Source organism: Manacus vitellinus, unplaced genomic scaffold (assembly GCF_001715985.3).
Source record: "Manacus vitellinus isolate BGI_N305 unplaced genomic scaffold, ASM171598v3 scaffold_7_pilon, whole genome shotgun sequence".
Taxonomy (NCBI): Eukaryota; Metazoa; Chordata; class Aves; order Passeriformes; family Pipridae; genus Manacus; species Manacus vitellinus.
Window position 1 is genome coordinate 12762316 of NW_021940813.1, and position 27603 is coordinate 12789918.

General features: G+C 39.9%; 1 protein-coding gene across 1 annotated transcript; it reads right to left on the minus strand.

The window, feature by feature from the left end:
- Positions 1–3512: 3512 nt before the first annotated feature.
- On the minus strand, positions 3513–27603 carry BEND2 (BEN domain containing 2). Its single transcript, XM_029964826.1, has 12 exons — positions 27561–27603; positions 22548–22694; positions 19606–19766; positions 17494–17565; positions 17240–17314; positions 14370–14474; positions 11848–12361; positions 10450–10650; positions 9390–9526; positions 8571–8784; positions 7266–7469; positions 3513–5398 (listed from the first exon to the last, which is right to left on the minus strand). Exons 1-12 carry the CDS (start codon positions 27571–27573, stop codon positions 5187–5189), a joined length of 2055 nt encoding a protein of 684 aa, XP_029820686.1. The 5' UTR covers positions 27574–27603; the 3' UTR covers positions 3513–5186.

Genomic DNA, 27603 nt, shown 5'->3' on the forward strand with positions numbered 1-27603 from the left:
TAGAATGCTATTGGGTTTTTTGTTGTTGTTTTGCTGCATCTGTTTTGGTTATATTTTTTTTAATGTTTCTTAAAGAAAAAAAATCTGTAGTTTTCTCACTTTTCTCAGTTTGGAGTCAATGAATTATCTGCAAATACATTTAAACAAAACCAATTATGTCAATAATGCATTTCCATTAATTTCTTAGTGTTTTCATCCTTCTCTAACAATTAGGGGGAAAATGTGCCTACCAACTTCATTTTCATGTCCTAAGCACCTGACTGTTCTGTTCACTTCTTTCCTATAGGCATTAAAATAGGCATATAGGCATAGCAGTATGCAAGTCAGGAATGTAAAATATGATTCTATTCTCTGCCCCCGCCCTCCTCAGTGTCAACTTAAAAGCTTTTCCCTTTCTTTCTAAAATTTCCTGCCTGTGTAACTGGTAAGGGAAAGGAATTATCTTGCGGATCAGAAAACTAAGCCAATCCCTTTCAGCACATTTGTTGCCAAATCTGAGTGAAGATTGATGCTCTGGACAATAAGAACCAAAGTAGGATGTAATACAAAAACTTCTCTCAAAATCCAGCTTACTTAGATCCATTGCTTGCAAACTCCTTAACAATCTCCATGGTAATGCAGACCTCAGAAAGCAAAGTGATGCTTACTGAAACAGGCCTGCCTTTCTCATCTGCTTGTCAGCCAAGCAGATAGGCCTGCCCTAGATGATGTTATTCCAGGTCCTTTCACCAAACCTTCAGACAGCCTTCAGAGTCAAAGCCACAGGGAGCAACTCAAGATAACGTTCTGGTTTCCTGCAGGCATTTAGGGTTTGTCTGTATGCAGTTTAAAAAGTATGACATTAGCAGGCATTAACTGGGGCAAGAAGAGCGTACATCGAACAAGCCCTGTTTGCAGCAACCTGAGCTTTAACTCCTTTGGCTTGAACTAACTAAAAGTATGGACAGCCTTCTGCATACTGAAAGGCAGTAGTCAGCAAATACTGGACATCTGATTTTGTTAAAGTCCATACCCCACCTAAGCTAAGCAATTCATGGCATTCAATTGGAAAGGCACACAGCATCCTATCTGCAGTACAGTTTTTCATCTCTGGTTAGTAACCTCTGCTCCCCAAAAGATCCTGCAGAATTTCATATCTGGTCAGATCTCTTCATTTCCCCAGATCTTTTTGACACTTACTCAGTATGCTTTCACTACCACATCATTCTGGTCTTCTCAAAGCTAGAACACCAGTTTGTTTCAGTAAGTTTCACCTGCCCAAATACTTTGGGATATAAACACCTCCCACATTTACAAATCCTCTTATTTGTGCTGGTTAGTTACTCTCTGCCATGTAATTGGAAACTTTCCTATGTCCAACTAGGTACCCAATGATATTTTTAAATGTCTTCTGGCCTACAATATAGTTATACTGCCTTCTGAAAGCTGACACTACAGGCAGAAAGATGTCCTTCTGTACAGCCTGTGGTCACTTCACACAGTTCTGGGAGTTTTCCAAGCCTCTGCCTGCCTGCTGATGGCTCTGGAATTCTCTTCCTCAATGGGTGTGCTGGTTTTGGCTGGGACAGAGTTTATTTTCTTCACAGCAGCTAGTAGGGGCCGTGTTTTGGATTTGTGCTGGAAACAGGCCTGATAATGCAGGCACATTTTCCCTCTGGCTGAGCAGTGTTTGCATGTTCAAGGACTTTTCTCTTCCTCTGTCCACAGTGAGAGGGCTAGGGGTGCACAAGGAGTGAGGGGGGACAGAGCCAGGACAGGTGACCCCAATTACTACAGGGATATCCCATGGTATATGGTGTCATGCTCAGCATATAGAGCTGGAAGAAGAAGGAAGGAAGGAGGGGACGTTCAGAGATACAGCCCCCTGTGTTAAAGACTTACAGATAATGCTAAAAGTAACTAAAAGAAAAATAGCATCTCACTGAACAAACAATCCCAACTCAAATTAGATAATTTTTAAAAGGAAAGACTTAGCTTAAAAGAATAAAGCTCAGATAAAAGTGAAATTTCAAATTTTCAGTGAGAGCACCAATCAAATTCTCAGCACTGCGCCAGTCTGTCAGGATATTTCGTGTTTGTTTCAGTCAGGGAGGTTTTTGGTTTCTCAGAAAAACTTCTGGCTCTCGGTAGGTGGTGCTATAGCACTTCAATCCACCCATGAGCAAATGCCCTGCTTCCACTGCTAAAGTGAATTTCATGGATCAATGTCACCTCACCACTTGAGGGCAAAGACTGGAGCGGTAATAAAAAACTAAAAAATCTATGCTGCAGTTGTAGGTTAAATACTTACATAGGCCTGTAGTTGAGGTGGCATTTAAAGTCAGCAGTTCTCATTGCACTTCATGCGCAGACATCACTGCACCATACACTGACAAAATGGTGATTTGTACAAGAGAACTACAAAATTATCACATGTCCACATCTATATAAAATACAGATAAAGAATGGCACAAATATCTATTACTTCTACAGCCTATTCTAAAATTCTATGAACACTTCCATCAAATGATCCGAATAAACGCTTGAAGAAAATAGCAAGTATTGATATTGTTCTAGGGGATGAGTTCTGGCTACAAAAGCTGAACACATCTGCAAGATGGATTGTTTACATCCATGCTGTGAAACCTGCAAAAATTTGGATCAGAGCCCAAAGGGGGCACCAAGAGGCCCCAGGTGCCTTTAGCAACCTGGCCCCGTCCCTCTCGGCCACCCGCGCCAAGACCTACCTGCCATGCATCCCTGCTGTGGGCTGGCTGTGCCAGTCCCATCCCCTGAACCTCCCTTTCTGGGCAAGGGAACCAGGGCATCCTGCTCATAGTCATGTCTCCAGTCCTGCTCAGCCCTGGCTTCTGCATGAAACTCAAATCCACACTGCAGTGATGGCTCTGCTGCTGCCAACTGGTCACCTTGTCTCCTCTGGCCCAGGCAGTGTCCCTGCTAGCCACCACCCCAGCCAAGCCCAGAGCACTGTTTTGGACAGGGCATGGTGCTGCTGCTTGGCCCCAGCTTGCTCTCCCTCACATTAAGCTCTCCCTGACATGAAGTGCAGTGAACAACTGCATTAATTTGTGAGCCACGAGCATGCAGTGACTCACCTCACCTGGATGTGAACTCTGTCTCAAATGAACAGTTCGCCTCCCAGCCCTGCTTTATTCCTTGAATAAGGACTAACACAGAAACTGACCCCACTGTATGAATAAGGCCTCATCTACTCAGAATTCATCAGTGCAGTTTAAAGGACTTTCTTAAAAATTTTACTGAACTCCTATGCTTTTGTGGAAATCTCTGTTTTAGAGAGCTCACACACAGCTGTAAATGAGAAGTCAAGTCCAGAAGAGTTTGCTTTGGTTTACTGAATCAGTTAATGCTGTCTAAATTTGGAAATCACCTCACCTCAATCAGGAGATATCTCAAAGCCCTGGGTTTTTAAAGGAGATCAGAAGAATCTTTTCAGATGAAACTGTACTTGAACTGTAGATCTACAATAACAAGAAATACTCAAGACACACATATGTAGTCAAGGAGCTATATGTGATGGTTTTATTTGTAAAATACTTCATCCTAACAGCAAAATACTGTAATTTTATCTTATAAAACTTAGCAAAAATTGATACATTTGAAACAGAAATAAGAAAACTATTTCTACTTTGATTCAATTATTCAATTCTCTTTTCAATACGGAAGCGATAGGTATGCACCACACTTTACAGATTTCAGTGCCAAACAGATAATTCAATAAATATATCATTCTAGTGGAAAAAAAAAGTCATAAAACTACTGAAAAAATATAAGCATTTTTGGCTTTTCCTAAGGTTTTGAACTAGTAATATCTACACACACCAAAGTTCTTGGCATATACTGACTGTACAGATCAGTAACAGAAAAATTTGTTAGTAGCACACCAGAACAATCAAATTTGCAGTACATTTCTAGTAAAAAAAGAAAATCAGAAATTCAGCCTACTTCTTGATTCATATAGAGGACTTCTGCAAGGAGGTGGCAGGGGGAACTTAAATTACTAATTTCATATCTGATAAGGCCATTGCATATCCTAATTTACAGTTAAAAAGCCAGTCCTACGCTATATATAATAAATAACTGCGTGTTATGAACAAAAGTGAGAATAAATAAACTTCACTGTTTTATCCTATTGCTAACAAATAAACTATGAAATCTTTGCCTAGGAGAGGACAGTTCTGCTATGTACATAGCCATAATTCTGGAAGCCACCGTTGCCTCAAATTTCAGAGGTAAAATCGGTTCTCTGTGCCAGTCTTCTGAGCAGCTTCTTTCTGTGAAGAAGTTGGACCTCTGAGACTGTGCTCAGACATGATGCAAGTGGCAAGGCAAACTCACACACCAGTCTGCCAGTACATGGACACTGGCAGGACAGTGCCTGATGCTGGAAAAACACATAACAGAGACCGTATGGTGGAGTTCAGGATCCTGAAGAAGTATTACCTTTAAATTTCATCAAGGAAAAATAGTTTCCACTGAACAACAAACCACTGAACTGTTTGTTCTGGGTGCTTTTTTGCCCTTTCATAGAGCTGAATCAGAGCAAAGCACTACTCCAACTGTACTTACATGGTTGTCTGCCTCTTATCCTACGGAAAAGTCTGCTACAGGAGGCAAACAGAATCATTAAGGTTGGAAAACACTCCCAAAATCAAGTCCAGATACAAGTTAACTAAATGCAATTAAAAATATTTTTCCTTTCAGATATTTTTTCTTGAAATATCCAATTGTCAAAGCAAATTTCATTCTTCACACATAATTAGATAACTTAGCTGGCTATGATTGGTCCTCCAAGAAGGACCATTCTTTCCTCTCCTCTTTTCCATCTGCTTCTGCTGACCTGATGCACAGTGCATCTTTTCTAATCAGATTAATCTTTCAGATTCAATGAATAATGAGAAGATGCTTTTAAGATAGAGCACAATGCAAATGCAACAAGGAACAGCGAAAGTAATTTCTGAGGAGCACAAATGTTACTTATACAAGGAGTCAGGGTTTCCAAGTCTTCTGCTAACTTTGGTCTCATGAAGTGTTACTATTAAGTGCTGCTGACAATTTGGTTTAATGGGACAACTCGATTTTATAGGTTTCTACACAGAATTTATAAAAATCTGATGAATTAAGATTTGAGCCAGATGTAGAGGGCTTCAATCCGTGACATGATAGTGCTACTTTCCACTGGCTTTACTGAAGCGGGATTCCTTGGAGGACTCTGCACTCGATGACGGCACTGCCAAGGCTCTCTGGCGGATTCCAACCGTAGCCTTTTTAAGCTCATGTCTGAGACTGCGGATTGTGCTGTTTATGGCAGCCACACATGCCTTCCAATCAAATCCACTTTCATTTAGATCAAAGGATGGAAAATTCTCCTGAAGGAAGTCTAAGAATAAACAAGTATGTAATAGTGAGTTATCAATTATTTATGCAAGCTATATACTCTCTTTTGATGTAATTAAGCCAAAACAAGTGTGTGCTACCAAAACAGGACAGCTTCATTTTATTAACCTTCAATGCTGTAGCCTGAGAGGCAGTCATGCCACATCTGTGGAGCTCTTAGCATGCACTGTCTGGATCTTAATCCTTTCAACCTCCCTAGATTCCAGACATGGAGGACAAGCAGTTCCAAGATTTGTTAGGAAATTCATGTTGCAAAAAAGTGTGATGAATCACAGAACAAATCAGAAGGGACCCATATGGCTCAGAGTGCAACTCCCTGTTTCTTGCAAAACTACCAAAGACTAAATCATATCTCCATGGTATCCTAGTATCATGTTAAGAGTGTCTTCCAGATGAAGGTAACTAGTCAAATATGCAACCTTACTAACTCAGTGAGCACTATTCCACAGTAATGCTGTGGAAAAAGCTCTTCTTGCTGTCCTGAACATTCCTTGCACATCTCAACTTTAGGTGAGCTTTGGCTTTTTTAACACTATTCCAACGCTCCCAGGCAAGGTTTCAGCTCGGATAGAGTTAATTTTCTTCCTAGTAGGTAGTACAGTTTTGGATTTCAGATGAGAATAATGTTGATTAACACACTGATGTTGCTGCTAAGCAGTCCAGGTCTTTCCAACCTCTCACACCACCCCACCAGCAAGCAGGCTGGGGGACACAGGAAGCTGGGAGGATGCACAGCCAGGACAGCTGACCCCAACTGCCAAAGGCATATTCCATACCATATGGCCTCATGCTCAGCATATAAAATAGGGGTAAAGCTGGCTTGGGGTCATTGCCTGAGAAGCGGCTGGGCATCAGTCAGTGAGTGGTGAGCAACTGCATTGTGCATCACTTGTTTTCTATAATCTAATTCTTTTATCATCATAATTATTATTATTTTCCCTTACATTTCTCTCCTATTAAACTGTCTTATCTCAACCCATAAATTTTGCTTTTTTTCTTTTTTTTTTCTTCCTCAGTTCTCTCCCCCATCCCAGTGGGATGGAGAGGGAGAACACGACAGGAGGGAAGAAGGTGGGCAAGCAGCTGTGTGGTGTTCAGCTATCTGACAGGTTAAATCACAACAGTTAAATAACTTTCACTTCAAAAGCTCTCCTTGTTTCTAATCTCCATAAACAATTTTTTGCTCCAGAGGTCAGTTATAAATTCCCTGCTTAGTCAAACTTGTCTCCCCATAGCTCTACCAGTTCTTCTGTCAGGACAGACTCTTGTGCTTGCAGAATGCTGTCCTTAAAGACCTATCAACTTCCCTGAGTTTCTCTCCTATTTAAAGCTGTCTCTCACAAGCTTCCACCTGAGAATTTCTCAAGTAAGGCAAAGTCTGCTTTCCTAACCTACTCAGAACCTTTTACTCTACTCAGAATCTTGAGGTCCAGGATTTTGTAGTCTCTCCAGGCAATACTGCCACCAATTATCACACATCAAACCTTTTTATGAAGGGTACCAAAACCTGCTATGCATGACACCTCTGCTTGATCTACCTAGTCCCTATATTAAGAAATCATCTCAGATGTCCTCCGCTGCTTCCGTCTCCCACTGCATTGCCCTTTTAAGCAGATGTCATGGAAATGGAGTTTTTTCACATGAACCAGCATTGTGATCTGGAGAATTTCTTGAGCTATTAAAATATAACTCCATCTACATCCTCTCCATCTGTTTCACTGCTGGCACTAATACCTGTCAGAATGGTTTCACAGACTAATTTCTCAAGTTTCATGCTTTGTTTATAGACTATAAAGTTAATCACTCTTGTTAATTTCCCCATATTACCACTTGAACAGAGATTTCCTTACCTCTCAGAGCATTAATTTTGTTGGAATCCAGGGGGCTCATGCCACGATCAAGACTACCATATACATTGCTTTTTACCAGCACATCTTCAGTGAACATATGACGAATTAGGTAGCGAGCTGACAGCTCTGGCCGCGTCTTCCCCTTGGCTACGTAAATGACTGAGAAAGGCAACTGGACGTTGCGCCGTGGGCTCCCAAGATGTTCTAGAAAAGATGATAGGGAGGGAAGAGAGATATTTTACTCAACCAACACTGACCATGGTTCAAAGTGGCTGTATTACACCAAAACTAACACCAGAAGTTTACCCTGAAGCTACTCTACTTGCTTAGAAAGAACAGAGCAGAACCATAACACTGCAGCTAATGCTAAAATGAAACATATTGCAGACAAATGTCCAAGCAGCCAGAAAACCCTGTTTTACAACCATGTAACAGTATTTCTGACATGTCTTCAGCAATGCTAGCAATGTAACCTGCATTATTAATGATTGTTTTCTAACTTCTTTTCATCTCACATGAAAAGATTATGCTACTCCGATTACATGAGTAAAAAAAGTTCTGCTATTTCAGTGGTGTTTAGATTCTGTAAATGGAAACAGAAAAAGAGTGAATAACTACATCAATCTGACCTCACTACGAACACTAAAAAAAAAATAAGGAGATCTGTGGGATCAGACTAACAAATGCTGGGTGCAGAAGCAGATCTGATATAGACCAAAGTGATTCTAAGCAAATAAATTATTTCCAAGGGCAACTAATCTCAGCTCATTTTCCTTGAGACTTTCTACGCCATGCTGTACATGGATTTTTTCACAATGCATTTGTATATTGTAAAAGTATATTTTACTTTCATTAAAAATATAAAGGCAGCTTCAAGATTTTTATTGTCCCAAAGAGTCAGTTTTACAGAAAGGTGTGCTCTTCTTCTGAAATTGCAATACCATTTCACAGATGTTCTGAGCTAGCTTACTACTCCTTAAAAGTACAATACCTACCAAATAAAAAAGCTAGGACAACTGAACAGAGTATCTGAAGATGAATTTTCCAGTCTTACAGTGGATATGCATTACAAGACACTGGTAGATGCACACAGACAAATGTTCTATTAGCAAGATAATGTTTTTGTTTGCTCCCTCGAAGACTTACTATACATATACCATATGACTGCCTTAAGAGGAAGAGTCATATAGTTCAGAAGATCCCTTTATTACATAATTACACCTACAGTATCATCATCTTTTGCCTATCATTGACCACTTAAAATGTTAACAAACAATTCCAGAAAATGGAAAGTTCTTAATTTACCCATAGGTTCCAAAGACTGTTGTTTCCTGACTGAAGATGTGTGGAAAGCTTCTGGAAACTTATCCAATCCCGAATTCTGTGATGTGTCAGTTGTGGAGCTGGTCATTTTCTGAGAGTTTTGTGAATTGCCTCCACTATCTTCATTATAACTTAAATCTACACATTGAGATGTATCTGGAGCATCAGCCACTTTTTCTTTCCCCTCAGCTGTCTCCTGAAACATTAAATGAGGTTAGCATATGCAGCGGGAGAAACCTACCAGTTTTCTAATTAGTGTTCCAGTTTATATCACATTTAGTATAAATTAGATTTCAGATATTTACAATATAGTTACTCCTGAATTTCTATCATGAAAATAACAGGTGAAACAGATAATAAATATTCAGAGATATGCAAAGAGCATTTTAGAAGCAGAGGTAAATGGAGGTGTTTTGGGAGTTATTTTTCAGTCAACATAAAAGTATGGCTGGATATATCTGAAAGAAAAACTTGTGAAAACAGTGCTACCAGCTACATGTTTAACCTCTCAATCAAATCTGACGCTACGTCTGGGCAACATTTGCAGTGCCTTCCTTTTCATATCCTATGCTTAAACATCTCCTAACTGAACAGTGGACACATGAGCAGGAAGAGGCAGAGCAAGAGAAAGGCACATGCTTCCAGTATTCCCACACGGAACTAGCGCTACAGTCGGCAGGCCTGTGCTGAGCAACACAGAGACAGAACCCAAGGAATTTCCAATTAGAGCAGTTGTATGATGAGGAATTCAAATAATTAATCTGAGAAAATGCACAAACTTAGTACTTAAAAAATTATCACCTTAAGAGAACTTCCTGAGTTTCTTTTTGTTTCAGAGCGTAAACAGCGGATCATAGCGTTGACATTTGTGATACAGGTTTTCCAGTCTTTTCCATGCTCACTCAAATCATAGGTTGGAAAGTTAGTTACCAGAAATTCTACAAATGAAATATAGAAAATGTTTAAAGTTTCATGACATAAAATGGCATTTAGAAGTATTCTAATTTAGAAAGAACACAAGCTAAGAAATGCTTCATGTTTACTGTTCTCCATTTAGAAGCTTTAGATTTCCATCTACAAATAGCGATAGTAAACTCATGTTTTGAAGCTAAACAGCATGATGAATTCAAGATGTTCAATGATACTTTTTTGAGGTGTTGTGAATGATGTTATTATATAAAGTATTTCCTGATAGAATTAGGGGAAATGTGTGATTTATCATACTAACTTCAAAAAAAACCCTTCAAAAACAACAACAAAAAAAAAAGCCCACAAAGAACAGAGACAGGGTAATGTTGCAACCATTTCACATCTTATATAATCTCACTCTTTTAACCCTTTAACACATACATACCATGGGATTTGTATAAATGGCTTGACATTTAAAAAAAATAATACCCTCCCCATCTTTACCATTTCTCAATCCAGAGAACTGAACATAAGAGATAGAGTATTTAAAAATCACCAGTTAATATTTGTCCCAAGTATACCCTGACCATAAAAAAACCCAACCTAACCAACCAAAAAAACCCATCCACAAAACCCAAGCCACACACAAACACAAAATAAATTGCAATGAAAAATTTAGAGAGAGCGAGTAAGACTGATGAACATGGAGTACACAAAACCAAGAGAAATTAAAATTGTTTTATCTACGTTGAAGAAACATGAACAATGAGAATTGCAAAGTAGGACTTTCAAAACAAAAAGACACTGCAGAGTGGAGCACATCCACTACGGCATTTATCTGTTCACCAGTTGCTAGACAATGCTAGAAACATACAGAAAAGGATTTCTTGTAAGTTAAAAACTTTGTTAAGTATTAAAGAAGTAAATCTGTGCATTTTGAAAGGCAACATACCTCTTATTGCAGCAATTTTGTTTGGATCCAATGTCCTGCGCCCTCGTGCACTCGCTCCCATAATGCTGCACAACAGTGTTTTCTTGGGGAACAGGACACGAACCAGGTAGCGCGCGGCGTACTTCGGTTTAGTCTTTTGCCGAGCCTTCACCAAATCGTTTCCAAGAACTTTTACGTTTCTCGCTGGGTCACCGACAAACTCTTTTGTAAAACAAAAACATTTAAAGAAAAAAAATTAAAACTCCCAAGTAACTTGTTAAAAACAGAACACTTTTGCAAACTCTTTCTCTTGATCTCTATGGTACTCTCAGAATATGTTCTTCAATATGGTTAATTCTACTACATATTATTACTTATCCTTGCTCTTCCAAAAGAAGTTTTAAATTGGAAAGGTAACAGAAATATCTTTTTGATTTACATTAACAACCAACCAAACTGAAATCGAAACACCCTAGAAGATACATTAGACACCCAGGAATCCACAATGTTCAGACTGGCCTATTTTACACAGGTGCAGATACCTTGTATGTTTTTAAGACAGTGACTCATGAAGAATGGCATATCCATACATAGTATTGCTAAAACATACATTGTTTACAAATTTGTAGATAGATATCCAAGTATTTCACCTACTATTCACGCAGTTCTTCAGCTGTGTGAACCGATTTTTTAGACCAAAAGCAACTAAAAACTCATAGCTCAGCCTTCCACATAATTCAGGGTATTTATACTTTACAAAGACATTAGTTTTTAAGACAGAGTGCTATTTTTATATGTGCATATTTATTATAATGCAATGATCCATGGAATTATTCTTTTTCTACGGAATTAAGTATTTTAAAATAAACCAAACACTGGAGGATTTGAGTATAGAAAGGATGTTTCACTGATAAAATCCTCCACGAGAAGAAAACAGGTATTTCCTTCACACAGATCAGGTAAATTGCTTTCTTAAAAGGTGCCTACAGGCGTATGCCTCACTGAGCTTTAGTGGCAATCTCTTTTGCCTTTTTAAACACATGCATAGCACGCATACATTACTTATGAATTATACAGAGGTTAAAAAAGTTTACATCGAGTGTCTCAAGAGAGAAAAACAGGATCTAGTCTTAAAAGAACCCAAAGCACCTACTGTAAATCACAGGCTTGTAGTAGTCTATACAACTGTATGTGCACTGCAGAGGTTTTTCAGTGATCTCTGGTATATTAAACATTCCTGTGATGTTTGTTTCAAGAGTTTTAAGCAGTATTCCATTATAGAAATGTGTGTCAGTCAGCCAGTTCTGCTCCTTTATTTTTGCTAAATTATGATAATGAAATTTCTTTAGGCATATCTTTTTAATACTAGCAGCAGTTTTTTAGCCTTTGTTTCTGAATATTTATCACGAAGGAACTCACCAAAGCTAGGGTCGATGAAGACTGAGGAAGATGGTAGCTCTTCACTAATATTCACATCCCCAGATGCATTTCTGTAGTTCTCCACTGCAGCATTATTTTCTTGACTGGCCTCAGATGGTGCTGGCATCGATGATGATGCCACTGGTGAAGATGCAACGTTGACAGTACTTTCCACAATACTGGGTGCAAGATTTGATTGTGGTGAAAGGTCAGGCATCTCATTAGTTGCTGTGTATGATGAATGCAATGAATGTGTTGAAACTATAGTGGGGAGTGGTGGGCTCTGCCTACCAACAGGCTGCTGTGATTCAAACTGAAAACTCTGCTGAGCATGTTTTACTGTGGAATTGACTTGAGCATGGCCATTTTGTAAAGGAACCCTTACAACTGGACTACGCCTTCCCTGGCCTGGTGAAGAGAGATGAAGACTTAAGTCCCTTTCCATGGATTTTTGTACTCTTATTTTTCCTTGGGGCAAATGACTGGAACTTCTGTATGAAAATCCAACTGGTTTCTGGAAACGTGATTCAGAAAACAATTAAAAGGTTAAATTAGACATAGCTGGTTATTTTTTATTTTCTTTTTAGCAAACCAGGAAAACTAAATTTTAGCAATTATGCTATTGGCAGCATACTCTCCCTTGAAGTAGTCAATGTCATTAACTCAGAGCTGTTACTTTTTAGCCTTCCCTCCGCTTTCCTCTATTCTCACTTGTAGCTGCAACACTAAGAATTTATCTGATAAGCTTCAATGTTTCTCAATTTTTTTCCATGTGGGTTGTTGGCGTAATTGCTTTCTAGACAAATATGTAATGAGAAAAACTTTGTAAAGGTTCTTAAAGATGTTCTATAAAAAGGTAAATAGGCAAAATAAAATCTAAAATTTTTCAGCCATTGACCCAGTCTGATGAATTTCCAAGGTATGCCTTCACTGCCACGCTAGCTTCCTTTCAAAGAAGAAAAAAAAAATTCACTTTCTCTTCTTTCTTTACTTGCTAGCTGAAAACATTAAACATGCAGATCTCATCTACAATGGAAGATTCCAAAGAAACTAAGACAAACTGAGAGATGGGCTAAGTTTTTCACCACTTTGAGTACTTTTATCAAAAAATATATGATCCCTAAAGCATGTATTCTACTTCAAAGCACAAGTCGGTAGCCACCAAATGTAGATGACACATGTGGGTTTGTTTTTCTTATTTTGTTTAATTTTTGGTGGGTTGGTTTGCTTGTTTACAGAAATCCCATTATATTTCACCCTTATAATATTAAAAAAATCTATGACCTGAAGAAAGCCTTACGTATCTGAAAGCTTGGCTGTTTTTCCAGCTTTTGGAATTCATATAATAAAAAAAACATACCTTTACCACAAACCTTTCCTTATTTATATGCTTAGCCCTTCACAGATACAACAACAGTACAGCTATAAAAAAACCCAACAGCATTCCTGTTGTTTTTAAACAGTTGGCAGATTGCATCCTACAAGCTTATAGTGATAAAACCCTGGAGAAAAAAAAAAAAGGCAGTGCAGGTCACTTTTAAGCCAAACATTAAAGCAGCTGCCATCCCACATGATCAGAGGAGAGGGTAACAGCACAGAGGTCTCATAGGGTTCATGGGTAGGTGAAAAGACCAGTTTATTCCCTGGATCTCATGGTTTTGTATGTGTGGACAGTAAAAGCTTGGAGTTGGAAAAAAAAAAACACATCCCAAATAAAACCTAGTATCCTCCTGATAGCTGAGATGCGTGAGAAATTCATTGCTTTTACCCACCCTTAAAGCAACTGGTCTTACTGCTGTCTTGACATCTCCTGACAGCAGGATCACCTCTGCCACATTAAAAGCTTTGCAGTATTGTTGACAAAAAAGGTCATTATGGATTTTATGACCTTCTTCAAAAATTATCTGTTATGCTTTCCTTTTAAAGAGTGTTGTTAGAAGTACTAACGTGTCTCCTTAGTTAACAGTGGATTGATCATTCAGGAACAAAATGAATAGCGTGTACTCAATATCAAACCTTATTAAAAACATTAAAAAAGGTGCTTTTACTAAGAAAAATAATAAATTCTAGACTGTAATGGATATGACAACACATTGTTGAGATCTAAAAATCAGTTAGTCAATTGAACCAGCCTGACTGATGCTTAAACTTTCTTTTAACTGCAGAAACCAGTAAGACAACACATCACATGTTGCAAAGGTACAAGAGCAATGTACTGAAGTTTAAGATGTACCTACACGATTAATTTCTGTTCATTCCAATGCAAACAGAATTTTACAGCATCTATCACAGCATCCTGGATTTGATGGGGGCCACTACCAATCTGTGACCACCAGTCAATAACAACACAGGAGACAGAAGCTGGTGAATAGTAAGAAATCTCAAGTAATTTAACTGAAATAGATTCTAAGTCTACTACTTCGTTACTAATTTTAATCTTAGTGAAAGAGTTGTTTTTTTCAATAAGCATCAGAGGAAATGAGGAAATTAAAGAAAAAATGTTTTAGGTCTTTAATACTCACAGGTTTGAGCAACAGTGGCTTTACACGAGTATGCTGCATTTCTGAGACCTTTCGATGAAGCACATCAAATTTTTTATCCAATTTCTGAATGGCATCATACATGGCCTGTTGACAAATGTTAAGAGTGAAAACAGTACTGTTTCACAAGAACCCAAACTAAACCTAAAGAAACCAGAAAGTTCAATTAAAAGGTAAATTCCCCCCCTAAAACTGGCTAAGATCTGTAGATAATATACACATTCTGTAATCATATTAAAAATCAATTTAGACAAAAAATGCAAGTAACAGTGGTAAATATTACAGTAAAAAGAATTCTCAGAGAAGTTTACTCTTGTGACTCTAAGGCAGTTGGCACTTGAAGGTTGCTCCCACTGCTTCCAGCAGATATTTTATTTGTACCTATTTTCATGTTTTATGACACACTGACAAGTTTCTGACAAGCTCTAAGGTACATTAGGTATTACGATACACTATTTTAAGTCCTAATAAGTTTCCAAACACGCAGGTAAAAGCCTTACTGGCAGCCACTGAAATATTAATTTCTCTAACACCAATGGGAAATATCCTGTCTGTAAAGTCAAGTCCCAACTGGAAGGAACTGAATGTAGCCAGGGATGCCATAGACAAGTAGGGCTTCTGTAGGTCTGCAGGTGTGGTGGTTTGGGCTAGGCCTTCCTTGGTGACCAGTTTGTAACCAAGGAAGGGCCCAGATTTACCCAGTATTCCCTACAATTTTTACGTAAGCCAGGCTATAAGAAGAAAGGAGGAGAAGCCTTCGCTCTCTTTCCTTCCGGCGGCTTGGAGGTGCAGGTTCCCTGCTGTTGAGTCTGCTGTGTTGGGGAGCGAGGCCTGGTTGGGCCTTGCCGACCTTGGGAGATGGAGGTTGCCGGCGATCGTTCCAGAGCGACTCTCGGTTGTCCCAAGGAGAGTAGTGAGCTATTTCTTTGCTAACTCTTTTAATGGAGAGATATTGGGCTGCTAATTGGGATATATATATATATATTATTTTGGTTTTGTTCCTTTTCCCTTCCCCCTTCCCATTCCCTTGTGAAACTGTATATATATTTCAATTGTATATACTGTAACATAAGTGTAAATATATTTATATATATCACTTTAGCTGTCTCTCTCTCGTTTCGGGTTTTCTTAGCTGTTTTTCTCCCTCTTCTCCCTGAGGTTTTGGCGGGGGGTGGGGGAACTTCTTGTGGTAAGGTTTGGAGACCTGGCAGGGAGCCAACTTCAAACCATATCAGCAGGTGACAAAAAGAGGGATAGGGCAAGTGCAAGCCCGCTGCTGAATGAGAGAGGGGACCCAGTGTGGTGGGGGAAAAACAGTTTTCCCCCTGAAATTATAAAATGGTAAACCCCCAGGGGGTGGTGACCCTTGAGGTTGAACCAATGAGCGCTTCTGCAAAATACAAACATATCATCCAGACGGGAAAAGAAGGGTAGTTGTTGTTGTAGTTGTGGTAGTTGGAGAAGTAGCCATGTTGTAGAGCCACAAGGAGAAGCAGCAGGAGCCTCACTGGGGGCTACAGGGACTTGGAACAGTGGCAGAAGCAGCTCATACACCACAGGGTCATGCTGCTGTCCAGAGGGACATCAACAGGCAGAAGAAATGGGCTGACAGGAGCCTCATGAAGTTCTACAAGGGGAAGTGCACAGTCCTGCACCTGGGGAGGAACAACCCCAGGCACCAGTACATGCCAGGGACCACCCAGTTGAAAAGCAGCTTGGCAAAGAAGGATCTGGGATCTCTTCATCCTTTTACGGATCCTGATTAATGTGAGTCAGCAACGTGCCCTTGCAACAAAGGTGGAGAATGGTACCCTGGGCTACATTAGGCAAAGTATTGCCAGCAAGATGAGGGAGGTGATCCTTCCACTCTGCTCAGCACTGGTGAAGTCACATGTCAAGTGCGGAGTCCAGCTCTGGTCTCCCTAGTGCAAGAGAAACATGGGTGTACTAGAGAGACACCAGTGAAGAGCCATGAAAGAGATGAAGAGATGGGAATGTCTCTCCTACGAGAACAGGCTGAGGGAGCTGGGACTGTTAAGTCTAAACAAGAGAAAGCTCAGGAGCTCAGTACAGGTGTTATAAAAAGGCTTCATGTAGCCCTAGTGTAGAGCCACTGAGAGGAGGGGATAACAGTGAAGTGAAGGAGATGGAAAGGTGCCTGTAGGCAGCAAAAGAGGCTATAGTTTCTCTTAATGCTATTTGTTACTGCACACATTCCCAGACTGGCAAGACTGTTACTCACACAGTCTTAGTCAACCTCCATCCACCACATTCCTGAATGTATTACTTAAGGAAACTTATAAGACATTCGCACTTGGCTAAAAGCCACTCATAAATTTACTTCCCTAAAGCACAGCTGGAATGCCTTTCACTCTATACTGTGACCCCCGTCACACAAGTGCTCACCTGCATAAATATGGGGTGCTTTTAGCTTTCAGTGAGGTTATTTTCAATCTCACATGCTACTGCTTCAGAAGTTAAAAGGAAAGAACTCATAAAAACAACTCTAGTAGAATTTTGGCACACCTTTGGCAAGCAATACATACTTTCAATAGCTGGGTGTGTATCATAGTCATCTTTCCCATTACTGTGAAGGTCCTCCCAGTAAATCACTAGAGTTTACATTTTGTATAAAAGCTTAATATTTGTAAAGTATTCTTGCCAGCTATAGTGTGAAAAGTTCAGAGAATATGAAGGAGATTAATTTTTCATTGAAAATATTGAAGTGGGCAACTAAAAAGCGAACAATTGGAAAAGATCAAGTCACAGGTTGTCACATAAAGAATACAAATCTTCCTGAAGTTTAACTAAAGTTGTTTAAATGACATTTCAGATATAAAGAAAAAAAATACCTGGCAATAACTGAGGACCTCCATAAGCGTAATCTGTTGATATCCAGCATAGGAAGCTTCAGATACAATACTCTCCTTTTTCATAGAAATAAAACATAACAGAGTGTAAGCTACTAATATATACACAGGCTTAGGATATCACATTAAACAAATAAATCCCAAATTGAAATCTCACATGTTACTTCAGCCTACCCCAAAACACACATCCCAAAGCAGCTTTTCAAAGTCAGTCAAACAAAACAAAATTAACTTACACATTCATAGTCTGGTTCATACTCATAAATGACACTGTCTCTATCTTCATATTCTTCTTCTCTGTTTCTCATCTGGGAAATAACATAAAGAGAATGTAATGTTTTGAATAATGGAAGTATTCAAAATATAAACTGCGGGGAGAACTTCCTAGGAATCCAACTTGGAAACTTTTAGTTGTAGTTATATTCCCTCCCCTGGCTACAGGAGAGCCCAAGCAAACAAGACTTAACACAGTCTGCTTATTTATATACTGCTGTGTTAAGGAAACTTTCCTGTCTGACCATTTGGGAACCACTCTGGCAGTCACATTCCAACACCAGAGACTTTCACTCCTGGGACTGAAGCCCCTTTGCAGAAGGTGGTTCCAGTGAGCTGACGGGGCCCAGCTTGACTCCCTGCACACCCCACTTTCACAGCCAGACAAGGCTTCCTTACCGACTTGACAATGGGCTTGTCATAGCAGAGCCTCAGACCTCTGGCTCCTTTAAGTATTTTTGGCATGGTACAACAACAGAATAACTGGAACTTGGAACTCAGCTTGAGTTGAGTATCTTGGAGGGACTCTGTGTGTGTGTGTGTGTGTGTACACACACACACACACACACACATATATATATATACACACACATATATATGTATACACATATATATACATATAAAATGTGTTTTTATTTGGCCAGAACTTTCTCATTTAACTATACATACTATACAGCCAGGCTTATGTAATCACAGAATCATTCAGACTGAGAAAGAACTCTAATATGAGTCTAAATTATGAGACTTCATGTATATTTTTACACTGAATAAACCATTTTTAAAAAGTGCTTATCTCAATGGGTATAACTGCAAGCAGAACCTGCTTGTAAACTGCTCTTATACAGGAAGAACGGCGCCACCACCTGGACAATCCTGACATTTTTCTTTTACTGGATGGGTGCCTTTCCCATCCACCATACACTGCAGGAGTAATGAGTCTGCTGGTGGTGTCTCTGGGTTTTTTCTTCCCATTTTTTAAACTAATCAGGTCTTATTTTAAAAAAGAAAGGCTGGAGGATGTTTCTTTTGTTTTGTTTGCAACAGGCAGAACTTCAGTGACTGGTAAAATCATGGAGAAGACTATCTGGGAGTTACTGAAAAACACCTGAAGGACAAAGCAGTCATCAGTCACAGCCAGCATGAGGGGAAAGTCCTGCTCGTCAGAGTTAACTTCCTTTTATTACAAGATGACTCCATGTGGTTGATGAAGGGAAGGCAGTTGACGTAATCTATTTGGATTTCAGTAAGCCTTTTGATACTGTCTCTCGCAGGATCCTTCTGGACAAAATGTCCAGCACACAGATGGATAAACACATCCTGTGGTGGGTGAGCAATTGGCTCACGCGTCAAGCACAGAGAGTAACAGTGAATGGAGGAACATCAGAGTGGAGACCTGTCACTAGTGGGGTTCCTCAGAGCTTTGTGTGACATGTATTGGTGTCATCCTGGTGTAGAACTGGCAGAAGGTGCCCTCAGAAGGATTTTTAATTTAAATACAGCATTGCCACAGGGTGTGGTTTAACAGCCTTGTTCCTAAGAAACTTTGGAACATGAAAGTTGTTGAATCTATCAATTATTTTCTGCTTTTGGGAAAGGGATGTAGGACTTTGGTTAATTTCATCTACTACCTGATCGACAATATTTTTATTTTTTTCATTGGGCCCTGTGCTCTTCAACATCTTCATAAATTACTTGGATGCAGGACTAGAAGGAATACTGACTAAGTTTGTTGACGACACTACACTAGGAGGAGCTGCTGACTCTCTTGAAGGCAGAGAGGTCCTACAGAGAGATCTGGACAAATCAGAGAGCTGAGCAATCACTAACCATATGAAGGTTAATAAGGACAATTGTTGGATTCTGCACCTGGGACAGGGCAACCTTGAATGTGCATACAGACTGCAGAAGGAGAGGCTGGAGACTTGCTAGAAGCATTCAAGCACTGCACGGATATCCAGCTTATCTTCTTCACTGGGATGTCATCCAGTGATCATACAAGAGTGAAGGAAAAGTGACATTTCAAATAACACTGAAATTGGCCTCAAAACCAAGAGCTACTGTGTGGAGAAACATACCTCATTCTGTTCCACTACAGTAGGACAAATTCGTTTTCTTTTATTACGCAAAACCACAAAATCCACTTTTTCAGGGCTGTGACCATTTCCTCTCTGCATCATTGTAGAATGGTTCATTTGTGAAGCCATTTGATCAGTTAGCAGTGGTAAGCCTTCTCCTCCTGGGAAAGTGAAGAGAAAGCAAAGCACAACAGCAAGTTTCCCACTGCATTTAGCCTTTTACTACAGTAAAAACAGGCACAGTCACCCTCTTTTTTTTTTTAACTTTCAAACTGCTTGGCTATTTCAAATTTCTTTAGCAGCATATTTTCAAACACTTATTAATCCAATTAATTTAGATCAGAAATGATAAATTTAATTTAATATTGTTTCTTCCAAAGTCTCTACAGCCTCCATTTCATTTTGCCTTGCTTTTCCCTGGATTCTCTGTTCTAATTTCCATGTCCAATTCAAAACCCCAACACAACCAGCTCCCTGAAAATTCAGGCAATACACCCATGATATAAAACACAGTTCCCATTTATTCAGTCCTCAGCTGTCGCCCCCCTACATTTATGAGGTTCCCTCCAGTTTTGATACTGAAACACTGTGCAACAGAAAAGACCTCTTCCAGGTCAGGGATTACCAAACACAAACTATTCATAAGTGATACACAGAATGCCTCCACCTCTCCACCTGTGGGCCCAGCACAGTTAAAAAGCCATTACCAGTGTGAATTAGCTCTGTGCTAATTCTTTTGAAGTCCACACAATTGCCAGACCTGCCAGAATTGAAGAATGTTAAAGGATTTTCACAGTGAAGAGAAAGGGTTCTACTGCCAAATTTGTCCGTACATCAGTTACAGGCTTCTACCTCAGATTTTCAGGAAAGGGCTATAGTAGCTCTTTTAACAAGAAATAAAATCTTCCTATGAGCGGAGGAAGGAAAAACAGACAAAAGTAACTCCTTTCCCTAGAATTGTATATATTTTAGCTAGAGACGGGCTAAGCACTATATAGATAACAAGATACAGAAAAGAGAATATATTAAAACACAAATAAAGAAGCTGAACAAGACCTTGGAAATAATAATAAGAGTATCTGGCATAAAAAGGCAACACCAAGTCTCTACCATATTATTCTGCCATGATGAAGTTTTCAGCTGGCATAGGCCAAGCTGAAAGGGTATGGTGAGGAAGTTTTGTGGACAGCTACAGTAAATTCCTCCCACATAAATGGGGCTGTATGAGAAAAGTTACAAGGGTACTTCTTACCACTTTAGCAAAATAATGGAACTAATTTCATGTCCCAGCTGGAAACTAGAGCTAGTATCTCAGAAGTGAAGAGAAAACTAATCCCAGGAGACTGGGACAAGCTAAGAGAAATACTGAAAAGCAAAGACAACTGCATTTCTTCTACGCAGCAGAAGAGGAAAGGCCAGGGGCAGGACAGAAAATATCCAGTATCATAAGCCAGAAAAAAATTTTCCTTGCTTTAAAAGCCCAGACAAATGCAGCAGAGCTGGCAGATACAACCTAGGCAAGATCTGTGGTAGATTTAACTAGTAAAGTTAACATAATTTTGAAATCACAAACCGGGTAATAAAAATACATAAGGTGAAGATTAAAACCTATCTACCCTCTCCCAACCAGCTCCAGAAATTGGTTCCTTTCCCAGACCACCTCATGCCTCCATGCATGTCACATAGGCCAAGCCAGCACTCATCTCCTAGCACTCAGCACCTTCAGAACAGAGAGCTCAGGATACGACAGAGAGCACTCTGTGGGACCAACACCAACAGAGGCAAGAGGACTTGTTGAAAGGAGAAGAGCTGCAGGATTAACACACTGGCACAGTACAGTCCCTCAGATTTCATACACTTTCTGCAGCCAAACCAGAATGCCACTTCACCTGGAGAAACATCACATCCCTTAAATCACATTTTAAGCATATTACATTTATGTTAAACTAATGGTCTGCATAATGAGGTTCCCAAATTTAGATATAGGCCTGAATACAGTGACCTAAAAAAAAGTGCCAGCAAAAGTGACACTGAGTTTGTGGGCATAAATAGCTAGGAAAAAAAGTGAAAAAAAAGTGTTCTGTAGCTGGTGGGAAGAAAGACATAGATCTGTCTTAGTGATATTGAGCTTGCTCTGCCAGATATGTATCCATAGGCAAGACCAAAAAGACTAAAGGTTCTCAGAAACACCCAACAACACTAGAAAAAAGATGTAACTTGCCTTTGTGAAGATAAGTACTGATGAGATTCTCTATAGAGTCAACCGGCTGAATAATAAAAAAAATCCCCCAAACTAGTAAGTGCCATCACTTAGTTACAGTCATTTTCCTCACTGGTAATACTGCTACTGGAATTACTAAATGCTCGTAACAGTTATGAATTATTTTTGTCTGGGCCAGTGAAGCATGGGCTAAGATTTTTGAGAGACTTTGATCTTGCATGTTAAAATAAATACAATGAATTAGAGACAATCACCAAAGGCTACATACAGCTAATAACTTATGACCTTAAACAACCATCGTACTATCATTACACATCAGTATCTCCAGTACTAAATTACACTGGGCAGTTTATCTAAAACCCTAATTTTTTAGGTTAGCTTTTTCCATTACATTTATTTTCCAAATTACTTCCTAATTCATTCCTAGATACATTTACTTCATAAGTCAGTAAAAAGCTGTCTTTTTAAAATGTAATATATCATATATAACATAATACAAAATATTTTAGCGGGTTCACTATATATAAAGACCTGTAAAGTAATAACTAAAAGATACCTCTTTTAAATGCATTGCCAAGCAATTTGTCTCAAGTAGCTTTCTAATAAATCGTGTTTTAAAGGTATGGCCAATATAGAAAGCATTCAACAGAGCAGCACTGAACACACAGCCTTAAAACTAGCCATTAACTATTATATCACAATAAAAATTATCAGTAATTACCATAGGCAAGTTGACCCACGTGGTGAATAGCACTGTTTCCTTCACAGTTTTGTTCCACTGACATGCAGCTTTGTGTAGACAGTCCATGTTCTCCATGGTCCATTATCACTGCTTCAACATCATCTTCAGACTTCACACATATGTAATCTATTAGCACATTCAGAAAGAGAAACAGCTAAAATACACCATTCTGCATTTCAGATGACAACTATAGTGCCTGTATCACATCTAGCATTACCTCAGTATTTTAAATCCAGTTTCACTTTAGTGACTAAATGCAAAGTCACTTTTAAAAATATACACTGAGGTTTTAACACTCACTAGAAGGGAAGCAGCTTACTATTGCTTAGTTGGTGGGATTCCTGAAACTATTTAGTACCCAATTCTTCCTACAGTGTCCAGTTTCAAAAGTAACAGTTATAAGCCAGTAGAACTTCTACAAAGTCCACTATTTACACTTTCAAGCACATGAAAAAAATACTGAAACTTCCAGACCAAATTAATCTTTCATAAATAAGCCTTGCTTAGCACACTTGAAACAAATCAGTCTACAAATCCTAACTGTGTATTTGGTATTCAGGTCAAACCAAACATCAGCTGTCAAGGAGATGTCATACAGGAACACCAAATGGCAAATCTGCACTACCAGATTTTTTCCAATTAAACACACTACATCAAGAGAAAAATGTCCCTGTTTCAGAATAATTGTATTACAGTTATTATTGCTAGATCCGGTGGTTTTGACAGGGTCAGGAAAGGAATGGAATTTTTCCTTCATGAAACAAATTAATGGAAGTAACCATACCGTGAACCACTAAAATTAGGAAATAAAACTTAAATTCAGCCAGCACACATGCATAATGTCACTCTAATTATATGTAACACAGGATCTCTATCCTGTTCATTGCACAGGATGGACTGAGGTCCAGGAATGAATCGGAACTGTATGAGTGTAACAGTGGTCTGGGGTTTTACTCTCCAATTCACTCCAAATCCTGCTCTCTTCCCTCTGCTTCAATTAAGCTGAATTCCCCAGTTCATTCAGTTTTCCTTCTGGCCAATACTCCTGTCTAATCCAAAAGAAATAAGACAGGCAGGGTTTGGATTTGGCTGTCATCAGATTAGGAAACTGAGGGTTTGTCTGGGATTACCCAAACTGAGGGTCTGTTCAGAAACACCCATCTACTGCCACGCAGTCGACAGCATTGTTTATAGTTGTGAAAGAAGCCAAAAAGCTACCTGGGGCAGAGCTGACCAGCACAAAGGAGTTTAGCTGAGTGGACACAAAGTAGGATATGCTGCTGAGGCTGCAACTAAGAACAGTTTTTGGACAGTTTTCATCAGCTGCATAGAAAGTAAACAACAGGACTACTCACAAACTTAATTTAGGTGCAGCTTTTAGCAAAACACCTCAGTGATTCACTGACTGAAGTTCATTGCAGGCTCGCATGAGGAGTTATTAGCAGGTGTTGAATTAACTAACTGCCTCACAGGCACAAATTTTTTTGTTGACAATCATTTAGTATTCTACTTACTTAGGAAGAGAATTAATGAAGAGTCAGGAAAAGGGCATCTGCAATGAAGCAGGAGGGATCAGAATCCTCTCCGGCAACTTCCCCAACCAGTATGCCAGATTAGTGCATGGCCTGACAAACGTCCTACTTACAGCTGGGCCTCTGCTGTCCTGCAATCATCTTTCTATCCCTAAATAGAGGAGGTGACACACGTTTTATGCTATTTATGCAACCCTACAAAGTACAGACTTTATCTGTATATTCATAATCTTTGCCACAAATCTCATGCCTCACTTTGGCCAACAGGAAATAAGGCAGCCAAACAAGCCTACCTGATCAGCAACTATGCCACTCAAATCTACAGCAGACAGAGCAATGGGTATAGAAGAGGGAAAAATTCTGTGGAACCAGAACACAGCAAAGAGACAGCAAAGTCAAAGCAGCTCCATCTGGACTAAAGGAAGGCCAGTATGATCAGAAGTCAGGAGAGTTTCTACAACTGGTTTAAACTGAACACAAATCCCAGTCTTCCCTCTACCACTCTCCCTGACATAAGTTTTAAAATCAGAATTTCAGTGGTGCAGTGGACTGTGAGCAGAAAGTGTTTCCAAAGTTGGTAGCTACAGCAACTCACAGCTGGAGGGTAAATATAAACCAAACAGGAAAACACGGAAAGGTAAACCACCTCAACTGAAAAAAAGTAAAAATTCCCAATCACATCTAATTAATTACAACACATTTCCACAGTGATGTAGAAGCAATGCAGCCACAAGCATTAGTCCCTCAAAACTTTTGACCTCTCAGATGGTGGCCAAAATCCTCCTCATCGCCAGGACTTTTAATTTCCATTACCCATTGCTGAACATAGCTGTTCTCAAACAGATAAAGGAAATGTTAGAATGAAAGATGAATACAAACTACAACATAAAGAAAATTGGGACATAAACACAATGACACCACACACAGGACACTGATGGTCACAGACAGAAAGAATGATTTTTTCTCTAAAATAATTTAAAGATTGAAAGATGTCGGTATTAAACATATAGAAATAGTAAAACCAAGCAAACAAACAATAAAAAAACTTGGACTCTTTCAAAGGCAGTTAAAAACAAAAACATAAAAGTCCAAAACAACTCTGTAGCAACTATGAGTTACCTACCAAAATGAATAAAGCAAAGTAACCCTACTCAAATAAATAAAGAATTTAGCTGGGTTTAACTAACCCACAAAAGGAGAGACAGCTAGCATCAACTTGGATCACAATTAGATCCTGCTCTATTTTATCCTGCGACACTTACACTAACATACACAAAAAAGCGAACCAACACAATGGAGAGTCCAGGGACACCAGTGCCTTTCAGGGTTGGTATCATCCCATCACAGCTTTAGGCAATCATTTGGCTATTAACTCAATCTCACTGCAGACATACCTGAGAGTTCTAAGCAAATTTCTGTACACTACGGTAATGGAAGCTACAAGCACAGAAATACAACTGGATCTGATGCATCAGCTGAAGCCTGAAGACAAGCTGACAGACTATTTTTCTTTCTCCAGGTATGTTATTAATTAAATATATCACGTAAGCCAGTGGGATAAGGAAGGACTTGTACTGAGTCAGACATTACTTGATGAATGCTCTCACTTATTGCAGAAACAGAAATGTAGGTGACCATCAAGCATGGGATGGCAAAGGGACATGGATCAGAGAGCTGAAAGCACCAACTTGTACTAAATCCTATCCAAACCTTTACTACAGAGTTCCTGGAGGGCTGCTTGCAAAATCACCAAATCAAACTTTTCACAGAAATCCAGTGGTTTTTCTTCATTTTCTAAGAGTTCAGTTAGACACATTTCTGTATATAGGCAATCATGATCTCAATAGTCCCAGATGCAACAGCCAGCCATGGAAGCTATGTGTAAGACAAACTAGATTTTACAAAGATTCTCAAATATGACACTCAGAAAAAAAATTGACTGCACCTACTTCAAGTCACATCCTCGAATTTAGCATACTTCTGATAGTTTTGTCCTTAATCTAGATAGACTGTCGGGGATCAGAGACATCAGAATACTCTGGCACAGATAAAAATGCTTATGAACAGCCTCTGAACACTGAAACAACAGTTAATATAGAATGCTGTTGTCAGAATTTGCATAAGTGAAATTTGCAACAAACTAAGACAACAGAACCAAATATTAAGCAAATACAAACCATTTACTATGGAGAGATATAATAAAACCATACTTCCTGTGGCTTTAGGTCTCATATTTGGATCACCGTGATGCCAAAACCACCAAAACTCAAAGTAAAACAACTCTCTCTCAGAGACCTCTGATGTTTAACAAGATTTGAGCTCATACTGCAACTTCTGACTGAAGAAAAGTATTAATGGCACATCTTTTCTATTGCCAAGAATTAGTACAGACTTAATATTTGTTAAGACTATTGAGTTACAGACAAAGCCAATAAGGAGACCAAAGAGTTGAGGACAAAGGAGAAGGATCAACAAACACGTTTGTTTAAGCAGGAGCAGTACCAGGATTGCTATGCTCCCACGCTCCTACATCTCAGTCCTACCCCCTCTTTATGCTGGCACTTGCATGACTGCACGGTGAACTGGCTACTTCTTAGTCAGAGAAGTTCCTTGAACCATGAAGTTACACAAGGAAATTGGGCATCTGAGCAAGACACAACTGGAACTTCTTTAGTGGGTAGGTCTGTGACAGCAACCGCAAGCTAAATGAGCTTAAACTGACGTGAGTCTGTATAAACATCACTCCTCGGAAGGGCGAGGTGCAGCACGTAACTGACAGAAACTAATCTGTTTTGACGCAAAGTACAGGAAACCCATACACCTCTACGGCACTTAAGTTGGACTGAGCATTGCATTCCAACGGGAAGCTCATTAGGTCAGGCCTTTCACTTCAGCAGCATCACTCATCTCTGCCGTACTCAGGTTTTGTACCTGAGTAACTGCAGCGCTGGGGGAACCTGCCAGGGCCGACACCCCGCTATTCCACACCGAAGTCTCCCCAGGATTTCGTCACTACGTTCACCAGCCACTTGAAGACTACAGGAAAGCTTAAACCTTCCCCTCCCACCAACACTGATCCATACACATGAGGCAGCCATAACTGTGGCTGGACGACCCTACTCCTGAGCCACCAACTTCCCTAAGGTCCGCGAAGGAACATCCGCTCGCCAGGGCTCCCCGGAAGCAGCGCCCGGAGCCCCTCCGCCCAGCGGGGTCCCGCGGCGGCCCCCCGGCCCTTTGACGCGGACGCTGACGGGCAGGGTATCAGCCAATGCAGCGCTCGGCGCGCGCTGAACGGTGCGAATCCCGACGGCGCTGGTGGGCGCGGCCCGGCCGGCCTCGGCAGTCGGCTCGTTGGTGGCTGCTCCACGACCATGGGGAGCGTCCACCTGCGCCCTGGCGCGCCGCGTCCCGCTCCACTCCCGCTGCCGGGCGAGCGGCCCGCCCGAGTGCCCTGTACCCTCCTCGGACATGGCCTGTGGAGCGGCAGAGCGAGGGGTCCT

Excerpts from the sequence above, each read along its gene's own strand:
- BEND2 (XM_029964826.1), bottom strand. Across the intron at positions 14,475-17,239 it reads AGGTCCTCAGTTATTGCCAG|GCCATGTATGATGCCATTCA; the intron begins GTATTTTTTTTC and ends ATTTGTCAACAG. Across the intron at positions 7,470-8,570 it reads ACAGTCTTTGGAACCTATGG|AACATCTTGGGAGCCCACGG; the intron begins GTAAATTAAGAA and ends CATCTTTTCTAG.